Source organism: Myxocyprinus asiaticus, chromosome 34 (genome assembly GCF_019703515.2).
Source record: "Myxocyprinus asiaticus isolate MX2 ecotype Aquarium Trade chromosome 34, UBuf_Myxa_2, whole genome shotgun sequence".
Taxonomy (NCBI): domain Eukaryota; kingdom Metazoa; phylum Chordata; class Actinopteri; order Cypriniformes; family Catostomidae; genus Myxocyprinus; species Myxocyprinus asiaticus.
The window spans coordinates 26,842,023-26,854,607 of record NC_059377.1 but is presented as its reverse complement, the minus strand read 5'-3'; the positions used below and the strand labels follow the sequence as shown (position 1 = coordinate 26,854,607).

The following is a 12,585-nucleotide window of genomic DNA, read 5'->3' as shown; positions in this document are numbered from 1 at the left end:
ACTAGTGTAGCCAACATGATAAAATAACTGTCCGTGCTCAACCAAATTTACAGTACAGTATTACACAATACAAATTACTGGTTTTCTAGACCAAACATTTTATTGAAGCAATAGTAATTTACTTTGATTAGTAATTCAGTTACAATGCAAAGAATTTGATATTAACACCTTAGATAAACTGAACTTAAAATTCAATTCTGATAGCCATGACAAAAATTGAGAAATGCTGCCAAAATATTCCTGGCTGATTCACAAGACCTAAAGTTATTCAACTTTCAATAATACAATAAAATTAAACTAATAAAACTTATTTTGGCATATCACCAATATTATATAATGAATTGTGTAGCTAAGTGAAAAGAAACCAAGTGTACAAAACAAAGTAATGCTAATGCATTGTGCTTCTTTGGTGGGGACACATGCCCTGTATTGGATTAAAAAAAGAAGCAAAAACAAAACTGAACATTCAACACCGCTGCTGTCTCCCCAAATACAGTACTACAACAGTCTACAAAAGTACTAATTTTATAGGGGATTGTTGTAATCCAAACCAGATCCATGCCATTTTACATTCATGAGTTCTTATGCATGCATTAATATTTTTACATGAATAACCATGAATTTTACATGAATAACCAAGGCAATGACCATATACAGTACACTTGCTTATTATCAATGACAATAAACAGCTTGTTTATATTATGAAACGGTGTACCAGAAAAAAAGATCTATGTCATTAAATACAGATTCAAAGTCAGGGTTACTGTTTGGAAGTTAACAGATATATATTCACTGGTTACACAACACGTAACATAGAGAACACCTGTATCTGTGAACTGCCATACAGCAATGTTGGCTTTGAATATTATCGAAATAATTGATACAACACAGCTGAGGCAGATTTTCAGCTATAGTCATGCAAAAAATTATCAAGTCTTTATGAAGGAGAATGTTTTTTAAAATTAATAAATGTTAACTAATGAAACAGTGAACTGATGAAAAATCCAATTTGAACAAAATGATGAACATTAAACCGTTGGGGTTTTTTTTTATCTCAAAATATGCATTTCAGTGGATTGGATTAAATAATTTTGATTCAGTAATGGTTTAGTCTCGTTTAATTTTTTATCGACTGTACGAGTTTTGCTGGTTTGAAAGTAATAAATTCTGTTCGGATCAAATCCTGATTAAAAAAAAATGTTGTAGCTTTTCTATGCCAGCATCTTTTGAAAATCAAACTCTGACAGTATTTTGCTACTGGAATACACATTATCATCAGTACTGCGTGTAACTTGCAAACTCAGGGTGATAAATTGTACTGTCTCCAGTGTTTTGTCTCTGCAGGACCCATTCACTGTTATTGAAGGACCAGTCCTGCACTGGCCAGTCAGCACATGAAACAGAGACCACCTCCTCCAGTGAACCATAGTTCTTATGTCTGCGAGAAGGTTCGACCACTGGAATGTCTTGTGCATGGTCACATTGTCCTGTGTATGCATACTGAGACGGTCTCATGACCTGATCCTCATACATTCGACCATCTATGTGTGAGATTACCTCTGTGTGAGTATAGGTCAGCGTGGGTATGTTTGCCTGTGCGAGCATGTTTCCATCATGCTGTGTATTCCAGTACTCGTAGGGGTCACATCCCATGTGTTGGCATCCCTGAACTTCAGTATGCGTGTTATTCCCTAGATCATTCTCGGTGTATGTGGACTTGGGGCTTTGGTGCTCAATCTCAGGTGCCACAGTGGCTGTGTGTCTTAGAGGCATTCTCTCAATGACAACGGGCCCCTCCTGTAGTGACAGGCTTACTTTAAACACAGGCTCCTTTACTGTGTTAGCACACATTACTTTCTTAGCACAACCTTTCTTCTTCTTTCTGGACCTTTGATGGGTTAGGAGTGGAGTTCCATCATTATGAACGGGGGACAGTATAGACTCTGCTGGGCGTTTAAGAGCTTTATTAGGACCTTTAGAAACAGAAGTATCTGTTAATATCTGTCTGTGACGCCCAACATAAAGAGATTTAACAAAAAAGTGGACTCAAAAAGTATCTGGACACTTAAGCCACACTTAATAATGTATGAGTGTTTTATATAACAAAATATCAAGGCAAGTGCCATTTTTTTAAAGCAAGATCGCTGAAAACATTTTAAAATGACAAAACAATAGATACACAGCTCAAAATGAAGACACAAAATAGTAAAACATAGTTTAAGGTGCTGCAAATGATTTTCGTCGTTCTGGAACAAAACACCGCCCTCCAAAAGACAGCGAGGATCATACGGAACCCCTTAGAGGACAGGGCAGGAATCTTTTTGTTTTGCGTTCCCTTGCAATAAATTTACCATAGTTTTATTACAGTAACCATATTATAACAATGATATTCATAGTACAAAAATAATTTTAGTGGTTATGGTTTTACTACAAATACCATAGTTTAACTATGGTTTTACTATAGTAATATTGTAGACTGTAGTAACCATAGCTTTTGCAGAAATACATTTTCTATAGTAACATTGTAGTAACCATGACTGTTGTAGGCCAACTATGATTTGTTTTGTGTTATTTGGCGGAAACCATGATTTTAATACAGTATACTGATATCCATATAGTAACCATGGTTTTACTATAGATTATGGTAATTCTTGTGGTTACCATGGTTTTACTACAAATATCATGGTATTGGTAGTAAAACCATAACCACAAAATTATTATTTTTATTACCATTAGTTTTCAATTTCCTGTATTATTACTATGGTTTTACTACGAATATCAAGGTTAAAATATGGTTACTATAGCAAAAACCACGATAAATATAAATATATAAATATTTGCGAGGGAACGCAAAACTATTTCAGAAAAAACCGCCCTGTCCTCTAAGGGGCTCCTTAAGATTGTCACCGAGCAGTGCCCCCTCTCACGGTTGTCAAACACAACAGTAGCAAAATAGCGCCCTCAGCTGACAACTGTTATGAATCTGAGTATGACATTTAACATGAATGTTTCCCTTTAACTACTACACTATGAGAATGTGCAAAATGATTGACAGGCACAAAGTCTTCTGATTGGCTGATCAAAGAATGTGTCCACGGCCAGCGGTCACATTTTTGTTTGCCGTTTACACAGTCTAGCGCTGTCACCGTCGATATATCTCAGAACACTTATTTCAGCTATATCTTTCAGTGAAAAAGAAAAGTTCATTTTGACAGCATAATTTGCTTTCAGATGCCATTTCATTTGATATTTTGTTTCCAATGCAATGGAAATCATACTTTTATTATAGGGTTACCCAAGTATCCAAATACTTTTTGTGGGCACTGTATATAGGTAGGCTCACCAGTGGTTTTGTCTGTTCCTCCAGTGAAAGACCCCACATTGGCTCCACAGTTCAAAATCTTCATACCTTCGTGGTAAAGTCATGACAGATATAATAAAGAGATGAGAAATATTATAAGACATGGGTTAAGACTTAGTCCTCCCTTAGTCCTCCCCTTTGGTGCTTTCATCTGCTGTACTTACACCAATGATAATCCCTCTGTAGTACTACACTAAAGAGACATGCAGACAACCTCATCACCTACAGAACAACATGAAGTTACCAAACAGCTCTGGAATAGCATGTTTCAGACACAATCATACAACTCCCAAATGACCTCAGACTGTGAAAATCACATTAGGTCATACAGTTGAAGTCAGACGTTTTACATACACCTTAGCCAAATACATTTCACAATTCCTGACATTTAATCGTAGAAAACATTCCCTGTCTTAGCTCAGTTAGGATGACTACTTTATTTTAAGGATGTGAAATGTCAGAATAATAGTAGAGAGAATGATTTATTTCAGCTTTTATTTCTTTCATCACATTCCCAGTGGGTCACAAGTTTACACACAATTTGTTAGTATTTGGTAGCATTGCCATTAAATTGTTTAACTTGGGTCAAACGTTTTGGGTAGCCTTCCACAAGCTTCTCACAATAAGTTGCTGGAATGTTGGCCCATTCCTCCAGACAGAACTGGTGTAACGGAGTCAGGTTTGTAGGCCTCCTTGCTCGCACATGCTTTTTCAGTTCTGCCCCCAAGTTTTCTGTCAGGCTGAGGTCAAGGCTTTGTGATGGCCACTCCAAAACCTTGACTTTGTTGTCCTTAAGCCATTTTGCCACAACTTTGGAGGTATGCTTGGGGTCATTGTCCATTTGGAAAACCCATTTGCGACCGAGCTTTAACGTCATGGCTGATGTCTTGAGATGCTGCTTCAATATATCCACATAATTTTCCTTCCTCATGATACCATCTATTTTGTGAAGTGCACCAGTCCCTCCTACAGGAAATCACCCCCACAACATGATGCTGCCACCCCAATGCTTCACAGTTGGGATGGTGTTCTTCGGCTCTCAAGCCTCACCCTTTTTCCTCCAAACATAACGATGGTCATTATGGCCAAAATGTTCCATTTTTGTTTCATCAAACCAGAGGAAATTTCTCCAAAAAGAAAGATCTTTGTCCCAATGTGCACTTGCTAAATGTAGTCTGGCTTTTTTATGGCAGTTTTGGAGCACTGGCTTCTTCCTGGCTGAGCAGCCTTTCAGGTTATGCCGATATAGGACTCATTTTACTGTGGATATAGATACTTGTCTACTTGTTTCCTCCAGCATCTTCACAAGGTCCTTTGCTGTTGTCCTAGGATTGATTTGCACTTTTCGCACCAAACTACGTTCATCTCTAGGAGACAGAATGCATCTCCTTCCGGAGTGGTATGATGGCTGCGTGGTCCCATGGTGTTTATACTTGCATACTATTGTTTGTACAGATGAACGTGGCATCTTCATGTGTTTGGAAATTCCTTCCAAGGATGAACCCGACTTGTGGAGGTCCACAATTTTTTTGATTTTCCCATGTCAAGCAAAGAGGCACTGAGTTTGAAGGTAGGCCTTAATATACCTCCACAGGTACACCTCCAATTCAGTACACCTCCTATCAAAAGCTAATTGGCTAATTGTCTAAAGGATTGACATCATTTTCTGGAATTTTCCAAGCTGCTTAAAGTCAAAGTTAACTTAGTGTATATAAACTTCTGACCCACTAGAATTGTGATAGTCAATTAAAACTGAAACAATCTGTCTGTAAACAATTGTTGGAAAAATTACTCGTGTCATGCACAAAGTAGATGTTCTAAACGACTTGCCAAAACTATAGTTTGCTAATATTAAATCTGTGGAGTGGTAAAAAATTATTTTAATGACTTCAACCTAAGTGTATGTAAACTTCGGACTTCAACTGTATTATGATACAGTGGAGTTTAACTGGGACAGCTAATTCTATAGGAAGTACCTTTATTTGTCCTCTCCCATCCTCTTTCTCCAGCTGTATGGCAATATTCTCCAGCATCTCATTTATTTTGCACTGTTTATGCTTTTTGTTAGGCAAGAGCTGTGGATGGAGAACTTTCTGCCAACATAAAGATTGTTCACATGAGTAGTAAACTACAAATCTGGTGCCAGTTTGAATAATTCAATGGTAATGAACTCCAAAGACATGCCAAATATACCCAGATGTCAGCAAACCGGAGCATGCAAAATGTTTCAAAGAGCGTTTCTGATTTGGTTAGTTTTCTGTTTGGTTAATTAAGTGTGGGCGGCCCCCTGACTTTTTTATTTTTATTTTTTGCTGTTTACAGAGGGTCTAAGGCCGTCAAAGTGACAGGTTTGAGTTTTCAGCATGTCTATTTTAGCGATATTTGTCAGTAGGGGTGGGTAAAAAATTGATTTTCCGACGCACTGCGATCTTCATTTGAACAATCTCAATATCAATCTTTTACTCTATGTGCAACCCTACACTACAATGAGAGGAAATCGCTCGAATTCGCAACCAAATTTTATGCTATACGACAAAATGTATATATTTAGCAACTGGCTGGTAAATGTTTAGATTTAACTCTCCAGTAATTGTTTAGTATAATGGTGGAGTATTCAGCAGCGAGATCCTTTCACTGCATGTTGAGAGTAAAAGTTGTTCTGTGTAATGTGTGTGTCTCCAAAGACGAGATCCATGTGACCCATTTTTCATTTAATAATCTCTTTTAATACCCCAGGGTTTTACCTATATGCATTTTGCAGCAGCACTCTTGGGATTTTCGAATTATGAGTGCCGCTCTTGGGATTTCACATGGTTCATTTAATATTCTTGATGCAACATAACGCTTGCCAGCCCCAGTCAGCTATGCACTTTGTACACTGTGAAAGAGACCCCACCACACATACACAAATACACGCTCATACTCACAGTGACATCACCGGATACCACTCGTCAAACTCGCTTCAGTTCTTGTGGCCCGCAAGCTCATTTCTGAAACGTAGGATGGCAGGGGATCGCAACATTTCACTGAACAATCAGTTAGCGCTTTCCTAATGAATATTAGTGAGCCTTCCCCTGTCATCTGTATGTTTTGGAGTGTATTTTGCTCGCTTCAAAAGCGCAATGAAACAGCACTACATGGGTCAATTATCAACACAGCTCTATCATGGATAAAGCAGCACAAGCGCATAGCAGGTGCGGTAATTCACGGAGTGGCCTCAACCGCAGACTATTTTAAAATGCACTTGTGAACCAGTGAGATGCGTGGCAGAGACTGCGAAACTCATTTGAATTGTTTGTTGCAAAACTCTTATGTCTTGGTGATGAAACTAGTTTAAAACAAACAGCCCCCACATTCTAAATGACACTGATACTTCTCAATTCTCAAATCACAACACTTACAAAAATGTACCATGGATACTTTAGTAACACTAACTGTATTAATTATGGTAGTTGTGGCAGAAAAATTTCCACATTTATTTAGACTGCTGTTTTTCATTATAAAAATGCCAGAGTTCTTTATATAGAAACCATAGTTACTAATCATGGTAATGAGGAGTCATGCAAGGTTTTGCCTACGGTTACCATCTACATATTACAAATATCATTGTTAAAACTATGGATACTATGGAAGAACTATGATAAATTTTCATAATTATTATGGACCAAGCTATTAGTTTTCCAGCTGTTTAAAATGTGTTCTCTTGTAATGCTCTCTGATTCTAGGAAAATATAAGTTGTTTTGTTTGCCTTCAGAAATTCCAATAGATGACTGTAGATTAATCAATATGAATCTGATGAAAGGAATCTGTAAAGAAGACCCAACTTAGTCACACTGTCAGAATATTTCAATTTAGCCATATAAAAATTAGGTGCTCATTTTTTCCACAGATTTTACTGTTGTTAATATCAGAATTTTTATCTGCATCCCAACCTCAAAATCAATACTGTACTGTCAAATGTGCCTTTCAATGCACATAACATGTAATATTATTGGTAATTTCATGGGTGCTACCAAAGCAGGTGCTGGTGCCACATTTCAACGGGCCCTTTTAGGGCACAAATAAACCCTAATGTGGCCCAGGCTGAAATTGAGTTTGACACCCCAGTTTTAAGCTATTCTTCGCCCAATACACACCACTAATAAGGGTCTGGCGTTGCAGGCTTGCGGACGCGCGCACAACAGCACCACTGCTGAAAAAAATCCAAGGGGAAACAAAAAATAAACATTTAATTCCAATCATGTAAAGCACAGATGAGGTAAAGCCATTCGAGTCCTCTCTCATTAACATGCGCTCATTTACAGATGCTTTTACAGAAATGCCTTAAAGAGAAGGTTTTCTTAAAGAGGCAGTACCGGTTTTTAGCACATGTTCAACAGATCAAATGTACATATCAATGTACAACCTGTAAATAGAACAAATTATATAATTAAACAAAAAACATGTAACAAAAAATAATATATGTAAAATAATATCATATTTATTGACTGAATTAATGGATTTGTTCATTTTTAAAAATCTAAAATGTGACCAAAATTATTTTATAAAAAGTTTATAAAATATATTTAGTAAAATAAATTTGTACCTAGTAAGAAAGTCCCCTGTATAATTAACAACATTAGCTGGGAGAGAATTTCTTTCATATGTAAGCAAAAGGTACATTATAACTGAAATATACCCATATGAATAGATACCGAAATCAGAATCGAATCCAATCAAGAGTATGTGAATCGGAATCGAATCGGGAAATCTGCATCAATACCCAGCCCTATTTGTCAGGTAGTTGGTAAATCGCTTAAAGAACCTTTAAGTATTTGACTGGTGCAAAAGTTTAAAGTTTCAAGAGTTAAAGGAGGCATTATAATCACTCACTAGGTAGATACGCTGGTGTAGACAGCCAGTCAGGTGACTGATAATTTTCTTTTTCTTCAATTTCACTGAACACAGCTGACACAGGTAAAAGCAAGGAGGAGGATCTCCATCCACACTCTGGCACTTAATAACAGCCTGTAGACCTGAAGACAAACATGCTCACACAAAGTTATGTACAGTGAATCTGAATGAGTGCATCATCTTTGATGTTTTCTATAAAGTGATTATAGACCTTATTCACAGCAGCGCCATCTTAGATTTCTGACATGAACGACAGCAAGGCTATGAGGGATAGACGTATAATCTCTTCAATGGGTTGAACAGTTGTTTAAAGTGTTTTTGGATCGTTTCGCTGACGAAACATTGAAAAAATATCTTTCCACGAAATTTCAGTACACAATAAAACTCCAGACAACGAGTTGTGGAAAATTACATGTGGTCTAGGAGCTTTTTTGATAGCTTGCAGTGCATGTTATTGAAGAGATGGTAAGTCTATCCCTCACAGCCTCGTTTTCCTTTCCGTCAAGAATCAAAGATGCCTCTTCTTTTGCCCTAAATTAAATTTGAAGTGTTCAATTTTTTTACACTAGCATCACCAAACAGAATTGCAAAAATAAACTTTGTTTTCAAACAGATTTTAGAATACACCCTCTGTCTTTCATTGGTCAAACTAACAGATATTACCACCCCAAACTCACGTCACTGGTTTAGCCAATGTTGTTGTTTGTTTAACCGACGGGTCGCAGATCAATATTTAAAAGCGCCACAGAGGCAGTGTTTAGACTTATCGGGGAAACCAACCTATGAATAATTTACTTATAGTTGTCTCCACATATTAAACTGGGATAGAAGGTATGTTAACATTCAAACAAATACACATTATCTTTAACTATGTTAATTCATGCAATTCATTATCCTTGATTTCAATGGGACTAAGATCATATAGTTATACACTCACCGATAAGAGGCTTTCTTCCAGTGTAGTTTTCTGGAGAGTCTTCTGAGGACTGAATTTGAGCAGAAGGGGTTTGAGACTGAGTAGATGGGGACTGGAGAATTGAGTTTTGTGAAGACAGAGTGATGTTTTCTTCAGCAAGACTCTGTGATTGAGCCTCCACTGTTACTGTAAATGAGAATGATACAAACACCAAATATAATTATTTATACATTAAATTATTCGCTCATGAAGAGCATGTCTTCGTATTCAAAACTCAACTAGAGAGTGCTACATGTACACTACCATTTGCTTCCCAGCCAGTGCTGATTGGTTCCTGAAAGTCTGGATCAAGGAACTGATTTGATTCATGTGTGAAAGCTGGTTCCAACGCTTCTGTAATCCTTGGCGTTATGATCGGCTCAACAACTCTGGCTAGTTGCAAGGCACTGGTAGGCTCTTGGCTATCAGATAAACTCTCATTTCTGAAAAGTTCTTGCCTGATGGTCAGATTCTGGATTATCTCTGGCACCGTGTGGCTAACAGTAAGAGGTGATGTTCGCAGCTGGGCTTTGTATGGATCAATGGTTGTGGCTAGTTGTAATGAATGCATGACTCCATTCCCATCTTCTTCACTTAAATGTGCAGTGTCATTCTGGCAAGCAATTCTGATGAGGGTCCTGTGTCTTGGTGGTCTAACAACACAGATGTTTCCTGAGATGTGTGGACTCCTAGTTTCAGATGGCATCATACATCTTTGTGAACTCTGGTTTCTGTCATGGATTCCAGGCTGATACTGATTTGTGTGTTGACTGAAAGTTGGAGCCAGTAAACTTTCTAGATTAAGCATTCCAGCTGTAACATGAGAATCCACTCGATTTTGGGGTGTAGATTCCTCCTGAGAAAAGGATAACTGTCGGACAGGACTTGGGGTTCTTGGAGGTGATGGAGCTGGTGTGGGATTCAGAGGTTGAGACAGAGACTCTATTATACTTGAACACTTTGACCTCAGTGGAGTTGTAGGTACACACTGTGTTGGGGTTAAACTTTCCAAGGTTGGGGGTTGTGTTATCTCATGTCTGTTTTCAAACTTTTGCAGCGCTTGAACATTGGTTTCATTACCTTTTACAGAAAAACACAGATGCATTAAAAAATATGAAATACATTTTGAAATCTTATTACCACAGTCTAATATTTCTAAAAATAACTGGAATAACTAAAGCCATATTTAATATTTATAATTAATGGGAGCATGCATACCTTTAACTGGGTTATGAACAAGAGACTGAAGCACATTGGGGTTTTGTTGATTCTTCATACTCTTCAGTTTAGCAAAAGCTGAGATATTGGAGGAAAGAGAATGTGTAAGTTAATAAGTAGATAAGTTAAAAACTATTCATTAGAATGCCTATAAATAGCCATATTTCCATACACTGCTTAATTTCCTCCAGCATTTCACATGGAGACATCACAAACTTGTACAAGTGAAAATATAGTTAAATTTAAAAATAAAACCAGAGATGTACAATACATTGCAATGCTCAACTACACCACATTACCCCAAACTGCTGTTTCAAAAGGCTCTAAATAATATTAAACAAAATAAACAGACATATACTTCTGAAGTAAATGTAACTCCAGAGATTTGTGGCACTATGAAGGTGTAACAAAACAATTGGAAATATAATACAGACCAGCAGGGACAGGACATGATGTCATCTCCCTGTAGATGACTTCATCCACACATAAAACCTTATCAGAGAAAGTACAAGATTAGATGGGAGAACTACTAAACATTTAAAGTAAATGTAGACATGTCACTTTAAGGGCATTTTAATATTTAACATAACTTTTATATTTTCTAGTTGTTTTAACAAAACAAAAAAACATTGTCTTTTTACCTGTACATCACCTGTTCCCTCCCTCTGTTCTAAGGTTTTTGCGAGATCCATGAGAGGGCGAGCCAAAAGAGTGAGATCGATATAGGATCTCCACCCATGAGCATGATGAGATTTCTGTTAAGAAAATGGACAAAGCCAAAACCAAAATAATATTTTAAATTCTCAGAATTTACTGGATGCAACAATAGAAAGATAATTAATCTCCCAGTCAATTTTTAGAGCAGTGTTTCTCAGCCCTGTGCCTGGAGGACCCATCCATGCACATTTTGAATGTCTCCTGCATCTGACCAGACCAGGTTATGGAGCTTTCTGTTTATGAACATATGTAACAGTCATCTCAAGTTGAAGATCTTTTAAAAGAAGAAAAACAGTAACTTACTATGTAATTGTATCGGTGAAGGCTGCCCATGATGTGGTTTCTAATGTCTACCTTGCTTATTCTCAGAAAGCAGACATCGCAAAAGTACACTGCAGGCTGATTGTAAATCCACATCTCTGTTATTGAGTTAAGGCCTGAAGTGGTCAAACATAAATAAGAGATGTTATGTGATATCTTTAATCCAGGGACTAAATTCTAGATGTCGGAATCTTTCTTACCAATGATGGGCTGTGCTCTGTTTTGATTGTGCAGATATGAACGTATGGCATTGTAGAGGCGGCTGTTGCAACCTGGAATACAATCAATCGAGTGGGCCAGTAGGACACAATGACATCATTTTACTGCAGAAGTGTATTTGTGCTTTAAAACGTGACAGTGCAAACCTGCTTGGCTGCTTGCAGAGAACATGATTTGGCTGCTGGAAAGAGAACAGAAAATCCAAAGAAACAACGAGAGAGAGAGAGAGAGAGAGAGAGAGAGAGTGAGAGAGAGAGAGAGAGAGAGTGAGAGAGAGAGGCTACTAGCTGATGTAAATTTACAAGTTTAGCTAAATCCATAAATGACGAAGTATATTTATGAGTTAGGGAAAGCTTACATGCGAACTGTTACACGTCAAAACTTTCACTTCTCACTAATCCTCGTAATATATCAATACTTTCAACTCAACGCTCATAAAATGGCAGGTGAACTCAGTAATTAAATAAGTGTAGATTCAAATTCAGTCTATGTCTCTAGCATACTACTACTCATACCTTTTAAGTTTACTTGTTTGACGAGGCTGAATCCAGCTACAACACGAGCTATAAATCCAACACGACCGCCAATTTTCGACGTACAATCATTACATTTTCATCATAAGAGGAAAAACATCATTAACTTTTTAAAAGTGACATGTTTGTTAGTAATATGACTATCATGAATGAAGTCTTATCGTTTGTAATGGTACCGTTCGTCCAGGCACATGCGATTAGCATATCAATTACATCTAATAAACGCTCAAACTGAAGAACGTTAGAAAAAAACCCAAAAGAAACTGATTAAGAATTGGTTTAACAAAGGGTATAAATAAAAATCTGTTTGCCTACCTGTACTTAATTTTTTAGTAAGAGCTGAAGTGAATACACGTTTGTCTGTCTT

At 37.2% G+C, this 12,585-nt stretch overlaps 1 protein-coding gene across 1 annotated transcript; it reads right to left on the bottom strand.

The window, feature by feature from the left end:
- Nucleotides 1-166: 166 nt before the first annotated feature.
- On the bottom strand, nucleotides 167-12,585 carry si:ch211-199g17.2 (uncharacterized). Its single transcript, XM_051671399.1, has 14 exons — nucleotides 12,534-12,585; nucleotides 11,832-11,866; nucleotides 11,667-11,738; nucleotides 11,449-11,582; nucleotides 11,070-11,183; nucleotides 10,863-10,920; nucleotides 10,429-10,506; nucleotides 9,475-10,290; nucleotides 9,193-9,357; nucleotides 8,235-8,377; nucleotides 5,338-5,454; nucleotides 3,526-3,583; nucleotides 3,344-3,409; nucleotides 167-1,973 (listed from the first exon to the last, which is right to left on the bottom strand). Exons 2-14 carry the CDS (start codon nucleotides 11,854-11,856, stop codon nucleotides 1,276-1,278), a joined length of 2,544 nt encoding a protein of 847 aa, XP_051527359.1. The 5' UTR covers nucleotides 11,857-11,866; nucleotides 12,534-12,585; the 3' UTR covers nucleotides 167-1,275.